The sequence below is a fragment of the Felis catus genome, chromosome E2 (assembly GCF_018350175.1).
Source record: "Felis catus isolate Fca126 chromosome E2, F.catus_Fca126_mat1.0, whole genome shotgun sequence".
Taxonomy (NCBI): Eukaryota; Metazoa; Chordata; class Mammalia; order Carnivora; family Felidae; genus Felis; species Felis catus.
This window is the reverse complement of record NC_058382.1, coordinates 19,906,281-19,924,876: the sequence shown is the minus strand read 5'-3', so window position 1 is coordinate 19,924,876 and position 18,596 is coordinate 19,906,281. Positions and strand designations below refer to the sequence as shown.

Here is an 18,596-nt window from a genome sequence, read left to right as displayed (position 1 = left end):
GGAATGTTTCTTGAAACCATGATTTTTAAAAAAAATTTTTTTTAACGTTTATTTATTTTTGAGACAGAGAGAGACAGAGCATGAACGGGGGAGGGGCAGAGAGAGAGGGAGACACAGAATCGGAAGCAGGCTCCAGGCTCTGAGCCATCAGCCCAGAGCCCGACGCGGGGCTCGAACTCACGGACCGTGAGATCGTGACCTGAGCTGAAGTCGGAGGCTTAACCGACTACGCCACCCAGGCGCCCCGAAACCATGATTTAACAATTGCATAATACCATCTTTTTTTAAGAATTTACCATTTCCTTATAGTTAGACATTTACATTGCATCCAAGTATCTGCTATTATTTGGTGCATATTTGTAAACATGAATCTTGATGAACCTCTACTTTTCTTTTTAAGGTATATTTCTAGGGCAGGTATGGCCCTAGAAACCTCTTAAAGACCTCCAGTGCACCCCAGCCCAATTATCCTCCAAGAAAGAAAGCCACTCTCTGTTCCCGGCCCCTTCTCCCCACCAGCCTTAGGCAACCACAAATCTATTTTCTGTCTGTACACATTTGCTTATTCTGGGCATTTCCTACAAATGAAATTTTACAAAAATAAGGTCTTTTGGAATGGGCGTCCTTCACTTAGCATGATTTTTCAAGGTTCATCCATGTTGGAGCTTGTATCAGTACTGTATTCCTTTTTGCCCCTAACTAATCCCCCATTATATGAATATACCACGTTAATTTATCCATTCATCACTTGATGGACATTTGGGGATGTTTTCACTTTTTGGCTGTTATGAATAGGGCTGCTTATTTGTGTATACATTTTTATGTGGCTGTTTTTATGTTTTTCTTTCTCTTGGCTATAGACCTAGGAGGGGAACTGTTGTGTCAGTGGTTAATTTGGGGCCTACCCATTTGAGGAACAAACTATTTTCCAAAGTGGCTACACCATTGTACATTCCCACCAACAGTGTATGAGGGTTCCAATTTCTCCATACCATCAATAATACTATTTTTCTTCTAACAGACAATCTGTGTGATATCTCCTTATGGTTTGGATTTGCATTTCCCTGATCGTTCATAATGTTTAATGTCTTTTCATGTGCTTATTGACCATTTGTGAATCTTCCTTGGAGAAATATCAATTCAGATACTGGCCCATTTTAAATGGAGCTATCTTTCTGTTGTTGAGCTGAAAAGTATTATTTTAAAAAAAATTGTTTTAACATTTATTTATTTTTGAGAGGCAGAGAGAAACAGAGCATGAGCAGGGGAGGGGTAGAAAGAGAACAAGATACGGAATCCGAAGCAGGCTCCAGGCTCTGAGCTGTCAGCACAGAGTCCGACATGGGGCTCGAACCCACAAACCGCAAGATCATGACCTGAGCTGAAGTTGGACGCTTAACCGACTAAGTCACCCAGGTGCCCTGAAAAGCATTAATCTTTGCCAACTTGCTATGCAACTTGGAACAGGTATCCTATTCTAACAATTTGCATTTATTATTGGTAAAGGCAAACTTATTTTTTTATATATTATTGGTCACCTGAAATTTTTTAAAATTTATTTTGAGAGAGAGAGAGACAGAGAGAGAGAGTGTGTGTGGGGGGGAGGGGCAAAGAGAGGGAGAGAGGGAGAATTCCAAGCAGACTCCATGCTGAGCATGGAGCCTGATGCGGGGCTTGATTCCATGACCTTAAGATCATGACCTGAGCCAAAATCAAGAGTCGGAAGCTCAAACCGACTGAGCCACCCCGGTGCCCCAAGGATTGCAATGTTTCACTCTGAAAAGTTTAAGAATTTTAACCTAACAGTGTTCTTCCCACCCTAGCTGGTAAAATCCCTGAAATCTGAGTGAGGGCTCTGTTCCTTTTAGAGGCTTATCTTTAGGTCCTGCCCACAGAGGGTGCCGTGGTTACGGCCCAGGAATGGCTGGTGGGCAGCACTCCGTGAAAAGATGCCCTTTCTCTCCAGTTGTGTCACTACCTTTCCACTTGGCCCCACCTCTGCCCCAGCCAGGTCTATGGCCTCCACCCCAAGGAGGGAGGAGTTATTCAGAGCCCTAATCTCAAGGATTCCCCATATCAGTGGCCTTTGGACTAGTGGGTCAGACCCGGGTTAATTTACAATGCTTCTCCTTCCACAAGATTTCTCATTCTTACTCACCAGGATTCGAATTACACAGATATTCAGAATCTGATTTGGACTGGTCTTAAAAGTTAACATCTTTAAAACCACCGAACGATCTCTGATTCAAAATAAAAGTCAGAAAACTATCTTTTTCCAGATATAAGATTAAAAGGTCTTTACTGTTAAGCTAATGGAATATTCAAGGCCTAAACTAATGGCCCTCCTCTTTCCTTTACACTTTCTAAAATTACTATGAAGGGGTAGCTTTATCTGGATGGCTTGATCAGACTCAAAAATCACATGGTTCACCCAAGCTGTGTTCCATTTTACAGAGAAGCTTTAATAACGAATTCCTTTATGGACACTCCCAGAGCTAAGATAAGCTGCCATTCCAGTTCACGGATAAGAACTTTTTCCTACTCCTATACTCTACCCAACTTCTGGCTAGCCCACAGATGCGGAGTCAAGTTCCTAGATAAGAGAGAGGAATGCTTAGGATTAGATATGACTGAGTAATTAGAACCAAAATGACATTACTTCTTACTGACAGGTAGGAATGCTGGGCCAGCTGGAAACACTAGGAACACCCACAGGACTGTGGAAGCTTCTCGGAGCCCCAAGAAGCAAATCTGGGCAAGACTGCCATAAAGACCCCCTGGCATCTCCAGAAGCTGCCAGCTGTCCACTGGCCCCTTCAGCGGTTCTCTGGGGACCCACAGTCCTCGACCATGCCTCAGTTCTTGGTGGGTTCCTAACGGGATGGAGAGCTTCTGCCAACTGGAACGAAGGTTTGTGCCAGGGCCCAAGGCAGCACTTGTCACACCTGCTTAACCTGGAAACCGGGAATAGGGAGGCGGTGGGGGCAGAGAGCTGGACTGTCCTGGCCTCGAAGGTCATGGTCTACAAGTCCTACAGTGAAGTGAGTCTTTCCACCACACAGAGTCTGTGTGTGGACATTTGCATCAATGTTAAAATGCCGGAAGACGGTCCAACAGCCAACACCCAGAAAAGCAAATACTGAGTGAGGCCTCAACTTCATCACAGGGCATGTGTCATGAGTCAGATGGCCAGTTGTGGACCGTGCTACAGCATTTGAGATCCCACAGTCCTAAGGTTTGCAGGTTAAGTGAGCTATTCAAGGCAGGGAGTGTGGGAGCTGGACTCGAGCCCACATCCCTGCTGCCACTCTAAGATGAGCTGTGAGGCAGTCAGCAGCAGGAACGCGGGGCGATGTTGGCTGGGACAGCTTGCCTGCAAACCCCCAGACACCTCTCATGTGCTTCCCGGCTGAGGGCTGCCCAACATCACTGTGCATACTTTGGGCACAGTGACCGGGTCCCCCTCTCCCACCTCATAGTCCTTGACACTCAGTGCTCCCCTACCTCCTTCCCAAGAAGAAGAACACTGACCTCATGCCTGGTCAGTTGGAAACTGAAGGCCCCTGGCCCTCAGAGGGACTCAGAGTGAGCACCTGACAGAGGATAATCAGAACTCATGAGGAAGACACCTTCATTTTTCCCCCACTGGCCTTTGCCACCAGCAGGGGAATGTCTCCCCCAAAATGAATACCAGTTCAGGGGGAAGAGAGTTGAGAAACTGCTAGTAGCAGCATCTGAGCCCTAGATCAAGCCAGGCCTGAAGCCATTCTTCTGGACTGCTCAGTTAGAGAAGCCAATGCATTCCCTTTCTTGCCTAAACCATTTTTTAAATTGAGGTATAATTTATGTATAATAAAATACATAGATTCTAAATGCACAGTTCAATGAGTTTGGACGAATGTATAAACCTCTGGAATCATTACCTCAATCAAACTTTTTCAGGGCACCTGAGTGGCTCAGTCGGTTGAGCGCCCGACTCAGGTCATGATCCTGCAGTTCGTGAGTTCAAGCCCCACATTGGGCTCGCTGATGTCAGCACAGACCCCACTTTGGATCCTCTGTCCCCCTCTCTCTCTGCCCCTCCCCCTCTCACACTCACTCTCTCAAAAATAAATAAACGTTAAAAAAAAATTAGAATATCTTCATCATCCCCAGGCCACCAATACTCTGGTTTCCATCACCATAGACTTTTGCTTGTTCTAGAACTTCGTAGAAATGGAACCGTACAGTACATACTCTTCCGTGTCTGGCACATTGTGTTCAATATTCTGCTTTGAGATCCATCCACACTGTTGCACTTCTGGGTGGTTTGCTCCTTTTTATTGCTGAGAATTCCATTGTAGGGATGTGCCACAGTGTGTTTATGTGCCATTTTGGATTGGATTTTTCTGGCACCTGCAACTCATTTTTCAATTAGTCCTAATTAGAATCAGTTCACCTAGAGCGAGAACTCCATTTGCCAACATCCCCCTGGCATGCCCTTTGTGAACAGTCACATCGCTCAGCTGGGAAATACGTGTTTAAAAGCGATACCCAGGCACAATTTGGAGGCACTTCATTTGGAAGAAAGGACAAGATTACTCAACCTATACCTACAGAGACAGACACTAGGAAAGGGAGAAAGGCCAGGTCACCGGGAAGGCAGATGCAGAGAGAGGGACTGGAGCAGTCTTTCCTCCCCCGGCCGGGGTCCCACTCAGGTCAGTGCCCGGCACCTGACTCCCCTCTACCCAGAAAACCGGTATGGGCTCTTCTTCCACAGTCAAAGGTAAAGCTTATGCATGTAGACGATTTTCCAGCAAAATGAAGGCACAGTGTGAACTTGGGGTCTCCAGGTCAGGTATAAGACTGAGCAGAGGGTGACAGGGCAGGGTCTCTTAGCGAGAGCCCCTCACACAGTTCGTGAGTTCAAGACCCGTATGGGGCTTGCTGCTGTCGGCACAGAGCCAACTTTGGATCCTCTGTACAAAAGGGCGTGGGAAAGAGGGTACTTTTTGTTGCTCCTATAGCGCAAAGATGTTTTCTATTTTCTCAGCCTTTCTCACTCCTTCCTGATGACGCAATCCCCCACTCAACCACCAAACTTTGGAAAACAGAATTGTTTGTTTATGAGTTAGCCAGAAGCTGTCAGCCAGAAAGCACCAGAATAGCATGCGGCACCCTGCAATACACACATACATCTAATTTAACTTCTCGGCATGCTGGAGATTCAGGGCACGTTGGATGAAACAGAATCTAGCTTTTCCACATCCATTAAAATTAAAACGAAAGTCTAGCGTTTTTCAAGAGCCCTCCTGCCCTTCCAGGATCCCTGCCAGGAGCCGGGGCGGCAAATCACAGAGCACCTGCTTTTCTCCAGCATCCCCAACCATTCACATGGGGGGTGGGGAGGCCACAATATGAAATCAGCACTTAGCCATGATCCTTCACTAAAGGCTCCCTGCGGTCACTTCTACTAGTCTTTATCAACACCTCCTGCGCACCACTCACAGTTACTGTGCAACCTGTTGAATGAGTAACAAAGCTTTTACCATCACCCAAATCTCCATGGATCAAATATATTCCCAGTCCCACCTGATGACCTGCTTATTTCACCCGGTCAGAGGCGCTCACCCACAGCTAACAGTTCCCGTCTGCAAAGCGTGTCTGTGTGGGAGAGGGGCTGGTATGGGTGTGTGTGAATTTGTACATTTTTGTAATTACTTTTTTCTGCAATCACAATAATTCATGTTACTTTTACAAGACACATAACAAGGGAGAAAAAGAACTTCTTCTTTTTTTTTTTTTTTTAAAGTAGGCTCCATGGCCGGCATGGAGCCCAACTCAGGGCTTGAACTCATGATCCTGAGATCGAGACCTGAGCTGAGATCAAGAGTCAGACGCTTAACTGACGGAGCCACCCAAGTGCCCCAAAAAGGAACTACTCCTAAGTTCTCCATCACCTGCCCTTTTCTCTTCTTACAACACAATCAAAACCTGGGACTTTCTAACGGCATATGGCCACACCGAACTGCGTGGGTCTGACCGGAAAGTCCAGAAAGACTCACATCTCTCCCCCTGCCCCTGGTGCTGCAGGTGGGAGACCTCGCTCCCAGCCGGCACCCCTCGCCGCCCACTCGGCCAGACACCCCGTCCTGGGGCTGGGCTGCACCTGCAATCCCACCGTCCTCTGTGGCCACCTCCAATGCAGCCTGTCACGAGACTCTAGTACCTGAGCCAAAGAAGGAAGTGGTGACCGGGCTAAAACCAATGCTCGGTATCAACAGGTGGTGTCTTGGGAACCATCCAAATAGCCCCAGGAAGCAGGTAGACGTTTATATTGTTACAGCTAGCTCATCATGATGACTCTCCTCTGAGTCACCCTGAAAATTCTGTTTCTGCCAGGGGACCCCTCCTGGCCAGGATCCAGCAACGTGAAGAGGTGCTTGTCATACACAGCCTCTGGGCTGCTAGCGTGTATCAGTGTAGCCAGGCAGACGCTCACCAAGGCCATGATCAACTTGGAGCCAGTCTGGCCTTTAGGACCTGGCTCAGACCATGGTGGTGCCTGGGGTGGGGCAGAGGGCAGCATCAGCAACCTTCACACACCTCTTCCCATCCGAGGGGAGGGGGCCCAGACACCCCGGAAAGCTGGCGCTGATGAGCCTCCATGACTGACACTGAGCACGGCGGACCGGGCCTCACAGAAAGCTCCCCCGCACATATGTGTCTAACGCAGAATTACACTTCACGAAGATGAATGGTGCAGAGGAGGAACCAGGAGGAGTGTCTAGGTTAAAGAAAAGAAAAGAAAAGAAAAGAAAAGAAAAGAAAAGAAAAGAAAAGAAAAGAAAAGAAAAGAAAAGAAAAGAAAAGAATTCTTCCTTCTCTGCTGGAGCCTCAAGGAAGCCCAGAGTAAACAGGGACCATAAATCAGGACACAGTGAACCTTGGGAGCCTGTCCAGCCTGGAGGCCTCTGTGGACAAGAAACAACTTCTCCTCCAGCTCTGGGGTAGAAACAATGGAGCTAAATTCATTTCGGGTCATTGGTGTTCCCAGAGGATGAAGAGGCAGAGATAAGGACAGACAATACAGCATTTTGTCCTGATTTTCTCCTTCCACAAGGTGCTAAGACCTTTTATGCGGGGCCCTTTCAACAGCCCTAGAGAACAGCTTTCTCTAGTTTGTCTCCAGCTGGTTTTCTCTCCTGGCCACGAAGAGGATTTCCTGTGGGTTTTAGGACGAAGGCACCCAGAGAGCTCCAGGGACAAGTGTCCTGGAAACGTACACTCCTCTGCATTAACTATAGGTCGGAACACACACTGTTCCATTCTCCCGCACACGTTCATTAAGATGAGCATGAAAATCTGGTAAAAAGAAGCTCCATTTCCACTGGTCATTCTTTTAAGAAAGCAATTTATAGCCACCGAGCTTGTGCCTCTATTTAAACATATTAACGTGAAGGAAAAACAAAAGGAAAAACCAGTGATGGGGCACCTGAGTGGCTCAGTCAGCTGGGCGCCCGACGTCGGCTCAGGTCATGATCTCACAGTTCGTGAGTTTGAGCCCCGTGTCGGGCCCTGTGCTGACAGCTCAGAGCCTGGAGCCTGCTTTGGATTCTGTATCTCCCTCTCTCTCTGTCCCTCCCCCCGCTCACTCTCTCTCTCTCTCTCTCAAAAATAAACATTAAAGACATTAAAAAAAAAAATCAGTGAGAAGCCAGAGATGAGAGAAACACAATGCAACGGGCCAGAAAGTATTCTGTGTTTGTTTGTTTTTAACTGGGAGCCCCCCTCTCCCCCCCCCCCCCCCCGAGCTGCCAGCCCAGGAGGCCTGACCTGAGGCCAAGCTGTGTCCGTGTCCTCGGGCTTTCTGTAGAGCCAAGTCCTACACGACCCCAAGAAGATGCTGATTTACTGGGGAACCTCCCTCTCTGCCAATGATGGTCTTGTGCAGGGTCCAGGTCTTGCCGGCAGAGTGAGCTTTTTGGACAATTCATTTCCATTTTGTGTGTGAGTCACACAAAACAGAGTTGAAGCTCTGAATATGGACGCAGACTCCCCCCCAACTTTTTGCACTCTGTTCTAAAGCAAAGAAGCGGATTCCCATTCAAGCATGGCCTGAGCTATCCGGACAAAGCACCGACTCCCAGCACTGCCCGCACCCCAGGACATGAGGCCCCCTGTGAAGGGCCACGGAGTTGAGTCTGCCCCAGAATCTGACAGGGGTCAGGCTTAGAGCTGTCACTCAGTAAATGCTTTTTGAATGAATGGAGCAGAATGGCATTTTCGAGAAAAAAGGGAGGGGAAAGACGATAGGATAAGGAACAGGATGAAAGAGAAGCCTGATTTTAGCAGAAATTAATTTGATCCTCTGTGCACAAAATCTCCAAAGTCCAAGAACGGGATGGGGGAGCCCACTCTGGTGGTATCTCCAGCCTCAGGGGTCCTCGCTTACTGCCCCTGGTTGGCTCATCCACCCAGCTTGTCCGGCAGCTGCGTCCCAGCCCTGCCCTGCCCCTCACCTCCTGGGACCCCTCTATAGCTTGTTCTCTTTCTCCCCTGAATCTTCAACCTGCCTTCCACCCCGAACTTCCTTACCTTCAGCTTTAAAAAGCTGAAAGACTTCCTCATTCTGAAATGAACCTGCCTTCTTGTCTCTCCTCCACCCCCATCTCACTGCACCCATCACCTTCTCTGCCCTTCTCCCCTCTGCACCCCACCTCATTGGCTTTTGCCCCTGACTCTCTACCCACCCATTGACTAACAAGCCCCTGAATATCTAAATCCAGTATTTTCCAGTGCTCTTCTGATTTGTCAACCCCACCTCTCCATGAAAAAGAATCACTTCTCTCGGCTTCCTTAATACTGCAGCCCTTCTGGCTTGCCTCCCATCCCTCTGCCTGCCCCTAAGTGGAAGTATTACTCCTTTCTGTCTTGGGCCCTTCTCACAACACCCCAACTGCCTCCTATACTGGTGCCCCCAGAGCCCCATCTCCAGACAGGGTGTTTTCATGGCTTCCGGGTCCCTCCTCACTGGGACCACCACTTGGATATGTCGTGGGGGCCTCAAATCCACCTGCCCCTATACACCAGCCTCCAAGTTCCCCCCACCTCAGTGAGGTGCCTGGCCATCCACCCAGACACCTAGGGCAGACAGCCTGCACTCGTCAGCAGCACCTTCCTCGCCATATCCTATCCGTTAGCTCTCCCCATCCCACGGACACTGCTGCTGCCTATCATTCTCACCTCCTCACTGGGATCCCTGCCTCCAGCCTGGACCCCCGGTTTAAGTTAGTGGTGCAAGCTGGTCATTAGGATGGGTGGTGAGGCTGTGTTTACACAGCACTTTATAACTGAAAAGCCAGCAGTGGTCCATCAATGGTATCAGAGCAGAAAGGGCAGAGATGTTGAAAACTGCAGGAGACTAAACCCCCAACTCCTCCCTACCTCCCCACCATTGCCTCTCCCCCATCCCCCACTCGGAGATCGCTCAGCTTTCTGGGGCACGAATCTCTCATGTCTGGACCTTCTTGAAACACTCTGATGGGTCCCTGAGGTTCCCAGGTTCCTTAGCAGGATGCGTGACCCTGAACAGCCTGGTTCCCACTTATACCTCCACACCCTAGAGGGCTCCCTCACAAGTGCTCACAATTCCATGCCTTTGCCCTTGCTCTTCTGGCTACCTAAAGTGCTCCTCCTCCCTTTCTCACCTGTGGAACATCTACCTCTTTCATTCAGGGAGCATTCGTTTTAGGTCAAACTGGCTCAGATCACAAATTGAGAAAGGTTCACCATCAACACCTTTTATTATTCTGGTACAAAGGACATTCTTTGAGCTGGTATGATGTAGCACTACGATCATTACAAGATCTCCTTTTCTTGTAGCGATGGTTCTAATTGTAAACCAGTGATTCACCTTATTTTATACCCAAGATTCTCCCATTTACCACCAGAGACACTGCATCTAAAAAAACACCCAACCAGGACACCTGGCTGGCTCAGTCAGTAGAGCATGCCACGCTTGATCTCAGGGGTTGTAAGTTCGAGCCCCGTATTGGGTGTAGAGATTACTTAAAAATAGAATCTTTAAAAAATAAAATAAAATACACCCAACCTTGCATCCTTTCCTAGTTCCCCCACCAGCCATCCCCTCTTTCTTGTGCACATCCTTCCCTGGAACACCTGTTCTGGAAGACTTGGGAATGGAACCCTCACAGGCCTTCCGCATCTCTTCTACCCCTCCCTCTGTCATCTCCCCCAAATGCTGCCGTGGGTCCAGACTCCCACCTGTTCGGAGAACAAACAATTCAGGAAAGAAATGAAGTCCCAGGAAGAGGCAGCAACTTGCTGAAGGCTACACAGGAATTTTGCCAGGGTGGCAGCCAGGTTCTGGGGCCTGAGGACCAAGATCTAGGGATTCCCAGGCTCCACCTCCTTCTGCAATTCCATGGCCTGTGATCCTCTGCCCCAAATGCCACACATAATTAGAAGTTATAATCCTGTAATTCCATGATGACATCTTTGAACTTAAATATACCTTAAAACTACTCTTTTTTTTTTTAATGTGAAAAGCAATTTAACCAAAAAGAATTTTTCCCACTCTATTGTCACCTGTTTCCAATTCCCCTCCCCTGCCCACCCCCTGGGGCCACTGCTCCTGGAGGAAGAGAAAAGCCCAAAGTCTGTGTCATGTGAAAGAAGGAAGATGCCAAGATCATTTACCGACTGGATCGTTAGGCTTTGAACAATTAAGAATTGACTGAGAAAGTTTCACTTCCCTATTTATAATTACACACTTTGCCTTGGGTCTTATGGGTTATAAAGAAACAACAATCTCTCAACCCACCGGGTCAAACCTGGCCAACCTCCGAAGGCTATTTTTAGATTCTTTGGAACCTACAAGGAGGCAGGGTGGAAAGTCTCACCGTGTCTCCGGGTTCGAAAGCATTTTCATGCCAACCTGAGGGCATCTCAACGCCCTAGCTCTGCGAACTGGGGTCGCTTTTGATGGACTGGGCTGCAGGGCTGTTATCCCAGGGCCAGCGGGGCGTACGGAGGGTCGCACGGAAATAACAATCTCCCGCCAAGCCAGCACTCTTAGCGGGTCTTTCCAACAATCAGATAAATACTCTTTAGCATAAAGTGAGCAGGGGCGAGGCCGCGCCCTCATGTCTGCCGCGCGCACTCCCTCCCAGGCGACTTCGGGCAGAAAGGGGGCAACGCAGAGGTCACCTCCCAACCGGCAGCTCTCCCCTTCCTTCTAAAAGTCGGAGAAGCGGACACTGGAAGCGTTCTGGAGGCAAAAGGAGAACGCCAAGCCACCTGGGGTGATCTATCTCCACCCCGCCAAGCGCTCGGGTCTAAGGTGGGCTCGGGTCCCAACGTGCAGCAAGTCCGCGGACACCTCCACAACTAGGAATTGATCCCTTCCCCAGGGGCGCGGGATAGTCGGCCTAGGTGACCCGGGGCACCCCTCCTGGCCCCTAGCCTCCTCCGCCACCTGTGCGGGGTAGCCCCAGGAGCCCCTCCCCGCCCCCAGCCCCGGAAGCCACCTGCACTTGGCCGCCCGGTACACCACCGCCCGGAGCCCTCGCCCAGAGCCTCTAACCCGCCCACCCCAGGCCGGTGCGCCCCCTCCCCCTCCTGGCCTGGTCGACCCCGGCCCCGAGCTCCCGAAGCCCCTTCCACAGCCTGGGGGCAGAAGGTCTGGAACCCGTAGGCTCCCCGCCCACCCGAAGCCGCCCACCTTCCGAAAGTAGCAGTCGCCCTCCTTTTCCAGCGGCTGGGGGGCCGCGGGCAGCAGCGCGTCGGTCATGCTGGCGGCGCGGGCGCGGAGCGAAGACTGAGTGAGGCTCCGCAGCGCGTCGGTCTGGGAGAGCGCCCGGATACGCCCCCGCCCCGCCCGCCTGCGCTGCGGCCCCTCCAGCCCCGCCCCAGGCCAGGCCGGGAGCCCTGGAGACCGGGCCCCGCCCGCCAACACCACGCCCCCAGGCCCCGCCCCGGCTCAAGATTGGCCTGGGGAGCCGCGCCCCAGGCCCCCGAGGCTAGCCTCCGGGGCCCCGGGGGGCGTCGCTCGCTTTCTCCGAGCCTCTCGGTCCTAATCTGGGCTTCGCAGTTTGCTGTCTCAGTCCTGTGGCGCAGAGGCGGGCCGGGGGTCTCCGAGGCCGCAGCAAGGCCGGGGCTGGGGACCCGGCCCCTTTGCTGGAGCCCTGGGGGTAAACGCAGCGAGCGTGGGGGAAGTCGTGGCCCCTCCCCGAAGGAGCACGGGTGCCGCGGGACAGTGACCAAACCCGACGCCACGTAGAGGGCTCGGCGAGAGTCCTGGACCCTAAGCCGAGCGGTCGGGAACAGCTTCCGGCCCGGGGAGACCCGGGCCCGAGTCGGGGACCCTGAGAGAGAGCTGGCTGCGCCCCTGCGGGCCTTAGGTGGGTGACTCAGACCTGGTGGCGTGGCGGTCAACCTCATTATTCCCCCACCCTCGCTGCAGAGACTAGGCGGATCCGCTGAGGGTCGCGGATGGTGCTGGGGGATCCCCAGAAAGAGGTTTGTGCCATAGAGGTGGATGTCCTTGAGCACCTCTACCAGTTAAAACCTCAGTTTTCTCAGCTGCAAAATGGGGCCACATCATGCTCTCTCAAGCTGCCAGAACTACGACGAAAATGCATATTAAAGCCCTTAGCCGGGGTGTAGGGACGCGCCTAGCTTAGGAGCAAAAGGGGGGACTATTGGGACGGGGTTCACACCACCCTCTCACCACAAACCCCCTTTGACCAATAGACAGAGGGGGCGGATCCTGAGGCCCGAGCCGGAAGCCCCCCTCCCCCGGCCCGCGGGGCCACGCCCCTCCCGGCTGCTGTCCTGCCGTCCCTAACCCCCTCCCCCAACCGAGGGACAATTTTGCGCTGTTGCTGCTGCGTTTGGCTGTCGCCGTAAATGCCTCCGGTAGAACCGAACACCGTCTGCATTCAAAACAAGATACACATTTCCTTCTCTTCAAAAAAAACGTGGGGGGGGGGGAGGGGCGGGCAAAATGTGTGCATATCAGGGGTTGTTCAAGAGTTTTAAAATAAATAGTGACAACAATGAAGGGCTAACAACCAAGTAAATGTAAAAACAAACAGACAAAAAACAACCCCCCCCAAAAGACCCACCAACAAAAAAACAAAAAAAAACTTCCTCATCAATGCTGCCTGCAGATTCTGAGACGAGGCACAAGAAAAAGCGTTTCCAGAGGATTGTTTTAATTCTAAGAAAGAACCCGAAGAGTCCTAACCAGCTCAGTGCTGGGACAGGTGTTTGGGAAAATCTGTGGGTGATGCAAAGACTTCCTGGCTCTCTTAAGGTCAGAAACGAGTTATGAAGCTAACATCATCATATGTCGGTCATCCTGCAATAAATCCATCGCCCTGGACACCTGCCACGCCCACTTTGGGAGTTGAAAACAGTCCCTCCTGTTTCAAGGATCCTAGGGTGGCAGGTTACTACTACCAGTAATGAAGTTATCAATAAGAGAACCTCTGCTCCAGCCAGAAAGTTTATAGATACTGTGTTTCATTCTCATGACCCTTCTGCAAATAAAGGGATTAAATAATCTCCATTTGCCCCAGGAGAAGACCAAGGTTCAGAGGAGTGAAGTGGGCAAGGGCACACCCCTGTTAGTGGCTGAGATCGGTTTTAGTTCAGGCCTATTGACTTCCGTCCTTCCCTAACACCTTCAGAGTTTTGTCATTTTCCACCACCTTGAAGCTCCAATCGACTTTACAATTTGTCGCATGTATGGGTCACTTGCACTATTACTGACCTAATAGTCTTCCTTAAAATTCCTCACTTTGTTTAAACAAACTTTATTTTAAAAGAGAATTATGTCATAACCATAACTGGGAAACCAACAGTACCTCACCCTATGGAGAGATACAAATAAAAGCGAACACAGTGAAAACCAAATCTGTTATTTAACATAGCCTGCCACCATTGCCTTCTTGAACTGCTTTTTTTTTTTTTTTAATTTATAATGTTTATTTACTTTTGAGAGAGAGAGACAGAGCATGCACAGGGCAGGGGCAGAGAGAGAAAGAGACAGAATCAGAACAGGCTCTGAGCTGTTGGCACAGGGGTTGACACGGAGCTTGAACTCGCGAACCGTGAGATCATGACCTGAGCTGAAGTCAGATGCTTAACCGACTGAGCCACCCAGATGCCCCTACTGCTTCTCTCATTAAAAAGGGAGAACAAGGGGCACCTGGGTGGCTCAGTCGGTTAAGCGTCCGACTTCAGCTCAGGTCATGATCTCGCGGTTCGCGAGTTCGAGCCCGCGTTGGGCTCTGGGCTGATGGCTCAGAGCCTGGAGCTTGCTTCCGATTCTGTGTCTCCCTCTCTCTCTGCCCCTCCCCCGTTCATGCTGTGTCTCTGTCTCAAAAATAAATAAACGTTAAAAAAAAATTAAAAAAAAAAAGGGGAGAACAAGAGTAAGAAACACGTTAAAAACACACCAGCCCACCCTCAGGCTGTCTCCTGGGGATCCTCAGAGGAAAAGGAGCACTTTCCTGTGAGTCCCAGCAGACCACATGAGCCATCTGAATGTCACTGCTTGGGGCTGTGCACGACCAGACATCTCTAGCACTTTTGTGGCTTATTGCAGGAGGCCCACCAGCCTGATGCCATATCTTTGATCCCACTCTGATCAGGAAATGAGAACTGCTGTTGCTGACCCAGCAGGAGAGTAACATCTAACCTTCTATTTGTCAACCCTACTGGTGGTGTGTGTCACAAGAACCACGGAGGAGCCCCTGTGCTCCTAACAAAAAAGCTGGGGTGGGAATTTCCCAGGTAAGCAAAAGATTAAAATCTGAACTGCAAACAACCATTTTGTCAAGTCCTCGTCTTACCATCTGGCTGAGGCCAGTGGTTGACTGTCCAGGGACCCAGTTCCTCCAAGTAAAATGCAAATCCTACTTCCTAACACCTACCTGCTTGTTGACAAAAGGTGCATTGGCCTCTCTGACATGCATCTTCCCCAGGAGAATCCTAGGATGTTTGCCCAATTAAAAGCAGAAAATACAAGGTCATCCTTAAATGATGAAAATTCATTGTAACTTATAGACCAGATTTTGCAATTTTTATTTAAAAAATCTTAGAGGTGCATCTGGGTGACTCAAGCCATTAAGCATCTGACTTCGGCTCAGGTCATGATCTCATGGTCTGTGGGTTCGAGCCCTACATTGGGCTCTCTGATGTCAGCATGGAGCCCGGCTTGGATCCTCTGAACCTCCTCTCTCTGCCCCTCCTTTCCCCTCCCCCTCTCTCACTCTCAAACATAAATAAACATTAAAAAAATACAAATAAAGAAAAATTCTTAGAAGCCATGCCGTAGAGGTGCACCAACTATAAAGATCACATCAGTCTTGGCAGGCTCTCCTATTGAGTCACCTCGGCCAGATCCTTTAACCCCTCATGACTTCAGTTTCCCCAGCTATAAATTAGGATCTTACACATAGCAGTTGTTTATTGCACACTCACTCTAGGCCAGGCACTGTGCAATGCACTCCATGTGCATGATCTCAGTTGGTCCTCCGACGACCCTATCAAGTGAGTACTTTACCATTCCTGTTTTACAGAGGAAGGGACTGAGGTTCAGAGGTCCCCAGCCCGGTAAATTAGACTGTCTGGTGTTATATCACATCCAATGCTACGCTATCCTGTTCCTGTGATTTAAAAGGAAAGATATTTTGGCATACTGAGAAGATGTGATTATAGATGAAAACAAATAAGTGACAGATTGGCAAAACAAACAAGCAAATATTCATGATAACGGGGAGCGACCAGCATCTCATACAATGTGGGAGTATAGCTTTGGAAAACTGGCATTTTCTAAATATATCTATCTAAAGCAGATATAGGTCTAGCTTATGGTCCAGCAATTCCAACAGTAGGTAGATAACTCAAAGAAATGCATGCATATGTTGTGTTCACCATAAATCATGTACAGGAATGTTCACAGCTGCACTTTTCAAAATAGTCCTTAACTAGAAACTACCCACATGCCCATCAACAGTAGAACGAATAATTGTGGCATACTCACACAATGAAAAACTTTACACAATGAAAATGAACATAGTACTATTACAAGCAACAAATACATTGTGAGCAACATATTTTGCCCCCCAAAATATCATTGAGCAAAAGAAGCCATAAAATACTGTAATTCCATTTTATGCAAAGTATAAAACAAAATCAGTCCATTCTGGGACTTCTGCTTCTGGGATTCTGGAAAATTTCTATTTCTTGATCAGCTTATTGTTATGTGGATGTGTTTACTTTGTGAAAATAAATAGAACTGTGTGCTTATGATTTGTGCACTTTTCATATATATGTGATATTTCTTTTTTTTTAAGTTTATTTATTTATTTCGAGAGAGAGAGAGAGGCAGAGAGAAAGTGAGCAGAGGAGGAGCAGAGACAGGGGGATACAGAATCCCAAGTAGGCTCCATGCTGTCAGTGCAGAGCCCAATGCTGGGCTTGAACTCACAAACCTCAAGATCATGACCTGAGCCAAAATCAAGAATCAGAGGCTTAACCAACTTAGCACCCCAATGTGATATTTCAAAAAGAAAACACAATGAGAGATGAATGACATCGATTCCAAAGCACATAGAGCAGGTTTCTTTGTACATCATGAGAGACCATCCTACTGCCATGAGTGACCACCACGAGGAAGAAATTACTCCATACCCAGGTGATTCAGCTCATCTTCCTATCTGCAGTTTCCCGATAAGATGCTGAGATTTGTGCCCTTTTGCATGTCTAAGTAAGAAAGGTAGAGTCTGTGGTGATTAGGCTGCTACAGCTTACGTAAAACACATGCGGTCTCCAGGTTCCTGCTGCAAAGAATCAGGAGTATGAGGTTGTGAGTGACCAGGGTCACAGATGGAGTACCCAGTCATCCTGAAAATGCCCAGGAGACAGCTGAGAACCACTCTTTGGGGAAGCTGCAGGAAGTTTGAAGGGCCCTTGTTCCCCTGAACCTCAGTGATCAGGAATCAGAAAGTGGTTGTTACCAAATGCTAATGATTGTCAGGAATCCAATTAAGTACAACTCTCAATAATAAGTTTATTGGGTTTTCCTTGTCTTGTTGGAAATTATAAACGGTAAGAAAATAAGTTGGTAGTTTAGAAATAAAATCATGGACCTTCGTGATTTGTCTGGGTGTATGGATTAGCCCCCAATCTTCTTTGCTGTCAATGTTTACATTTATATGCACAAGGACAGTTGATGGGCAAATGATGACCCTGGGGCCTTTCAGGGCTTCAAGATACAAAAAGATGCCTTTCCGTTAGTACATTAGTACATACTAATACATACAAAAACCTTTAAAATCAAAACCAAGCCACTGACACAAAAATGTTTTGAAAAAAAAAACCCAGGGATGCTGCTAAAAACAAAAATTCAAATGGCACAATATTGTTTACCTCTACCCTTTCTACCTTGATTTCCTTTGATCAGTGGCCACCATTGTTACTCGTTTCTTAGGGGAGTTTACTAGAAACATGTTATATGTGAATGTGTCCAGGCTGTGCATATAAGAGCCACAATAAATCCAGCTATTTATGTTTTCTTTTAATATTACTGGCAGCACTCTATGTGCTCTGTCTCACCCCTTGTTTTGCTCATTTAACAACATGTGTTGGAGATCATTCGTCACCAACATTTTTTAATGCTTTATACTATTCCGTTATATAGATCGTTCCAGTCACCTATTGCTGCTAACAAACTACCACAAATATAATGGTTTAAAATAAGAACAATCATTTTATTGCTATCTCTCATGGTTCCTGGAGGTGGCTGACCTCAGCCAAGAGGTCTTGCTCTGGGTCTCACATGTAGCCGCTCAGATGGTTGCTGGAACTGGAGTAATTTTGGATCTTCCCCACTCAAATATCTGGCCACTGATGCTGATTGTTAACTGGGGCCAGGCGAGGTCATATATCTACAGAAAAGCCTCTCCCTGTGGCCGGGGCTTCCTCACAGCAGGGAGGTTGGATTTACGGGGTCAGTATCCCCGGAATCTGCAAGTTTTTTAAAGCTTGGGTGTGGGGAATGTAGTATTATCACTTTGTAATCTTTCGGTCAAGCAGTCAGAGAGTCTAGATTCAAGGGGAGGGGGACATAGACTCTTATTGTCAATGGGAAGTGTCAAACAATTCTGTGGCTATTTTTAAAACTTGCTTAAAAAATCTTGTTTTTAAAGTCACGTACCATGATTTACTTAACAAGTTATTCATCCCTTTTATTCCCCAAATGATTCATTCAGTGTTTACTATATGCCAAGTACTGTTGTAAGCTCTGAGGATACAGTAAAGAGAATAAGAAAATCTGGCTCAAATCTATGTCCTTGTGGAGCTTATAGTTTCAATGTGTAGAAAAACATAATAGATAAAATAAGCAAGCATATAAAATTATGTGATATGTTAAAGGTGATAATTATTGTGGAAAAATGTAAAGTAGGGTAAGGGGGGATAGAGAGTATAGCAAACTAGAACGTGTTTTTAAGCAGAGAAGGCTTCATGGAGAAAGTAACCTTTGAGCAGGTAACTGAAGAAGGCGAGGGAACGAGTCA

The 18,596-nt window shown here is 48.4% G+C and overlaps 1 protein-coding gene across 1 annotated transcript in view; it reads right to left on the bottom strand.

Annotated features, from left to right (window-relative positions):
• RHPN2 (rhophilin Rho GTPase binding protein 2) overlaps nt 1–11,883 on the bottom strand; it is a 59,477-nt gene extending 47,594 nt beyond the window's left edge. The window contains exon 1 of the mRNA XM_003997951.6: nt 11,729–11,883. Within this exon, the coding sequence (XP_003998000.2) occupies nt 11,729–11,797 (69 nt within the window). The 5' untranslated portion in view covers nt 11,798–11,883. The remainder of the gene's footprint in view (nt 1–11,728) is intronic.
• Nucleotides 11,884–18,596: the final 6,713 nt, after the last annotated feature.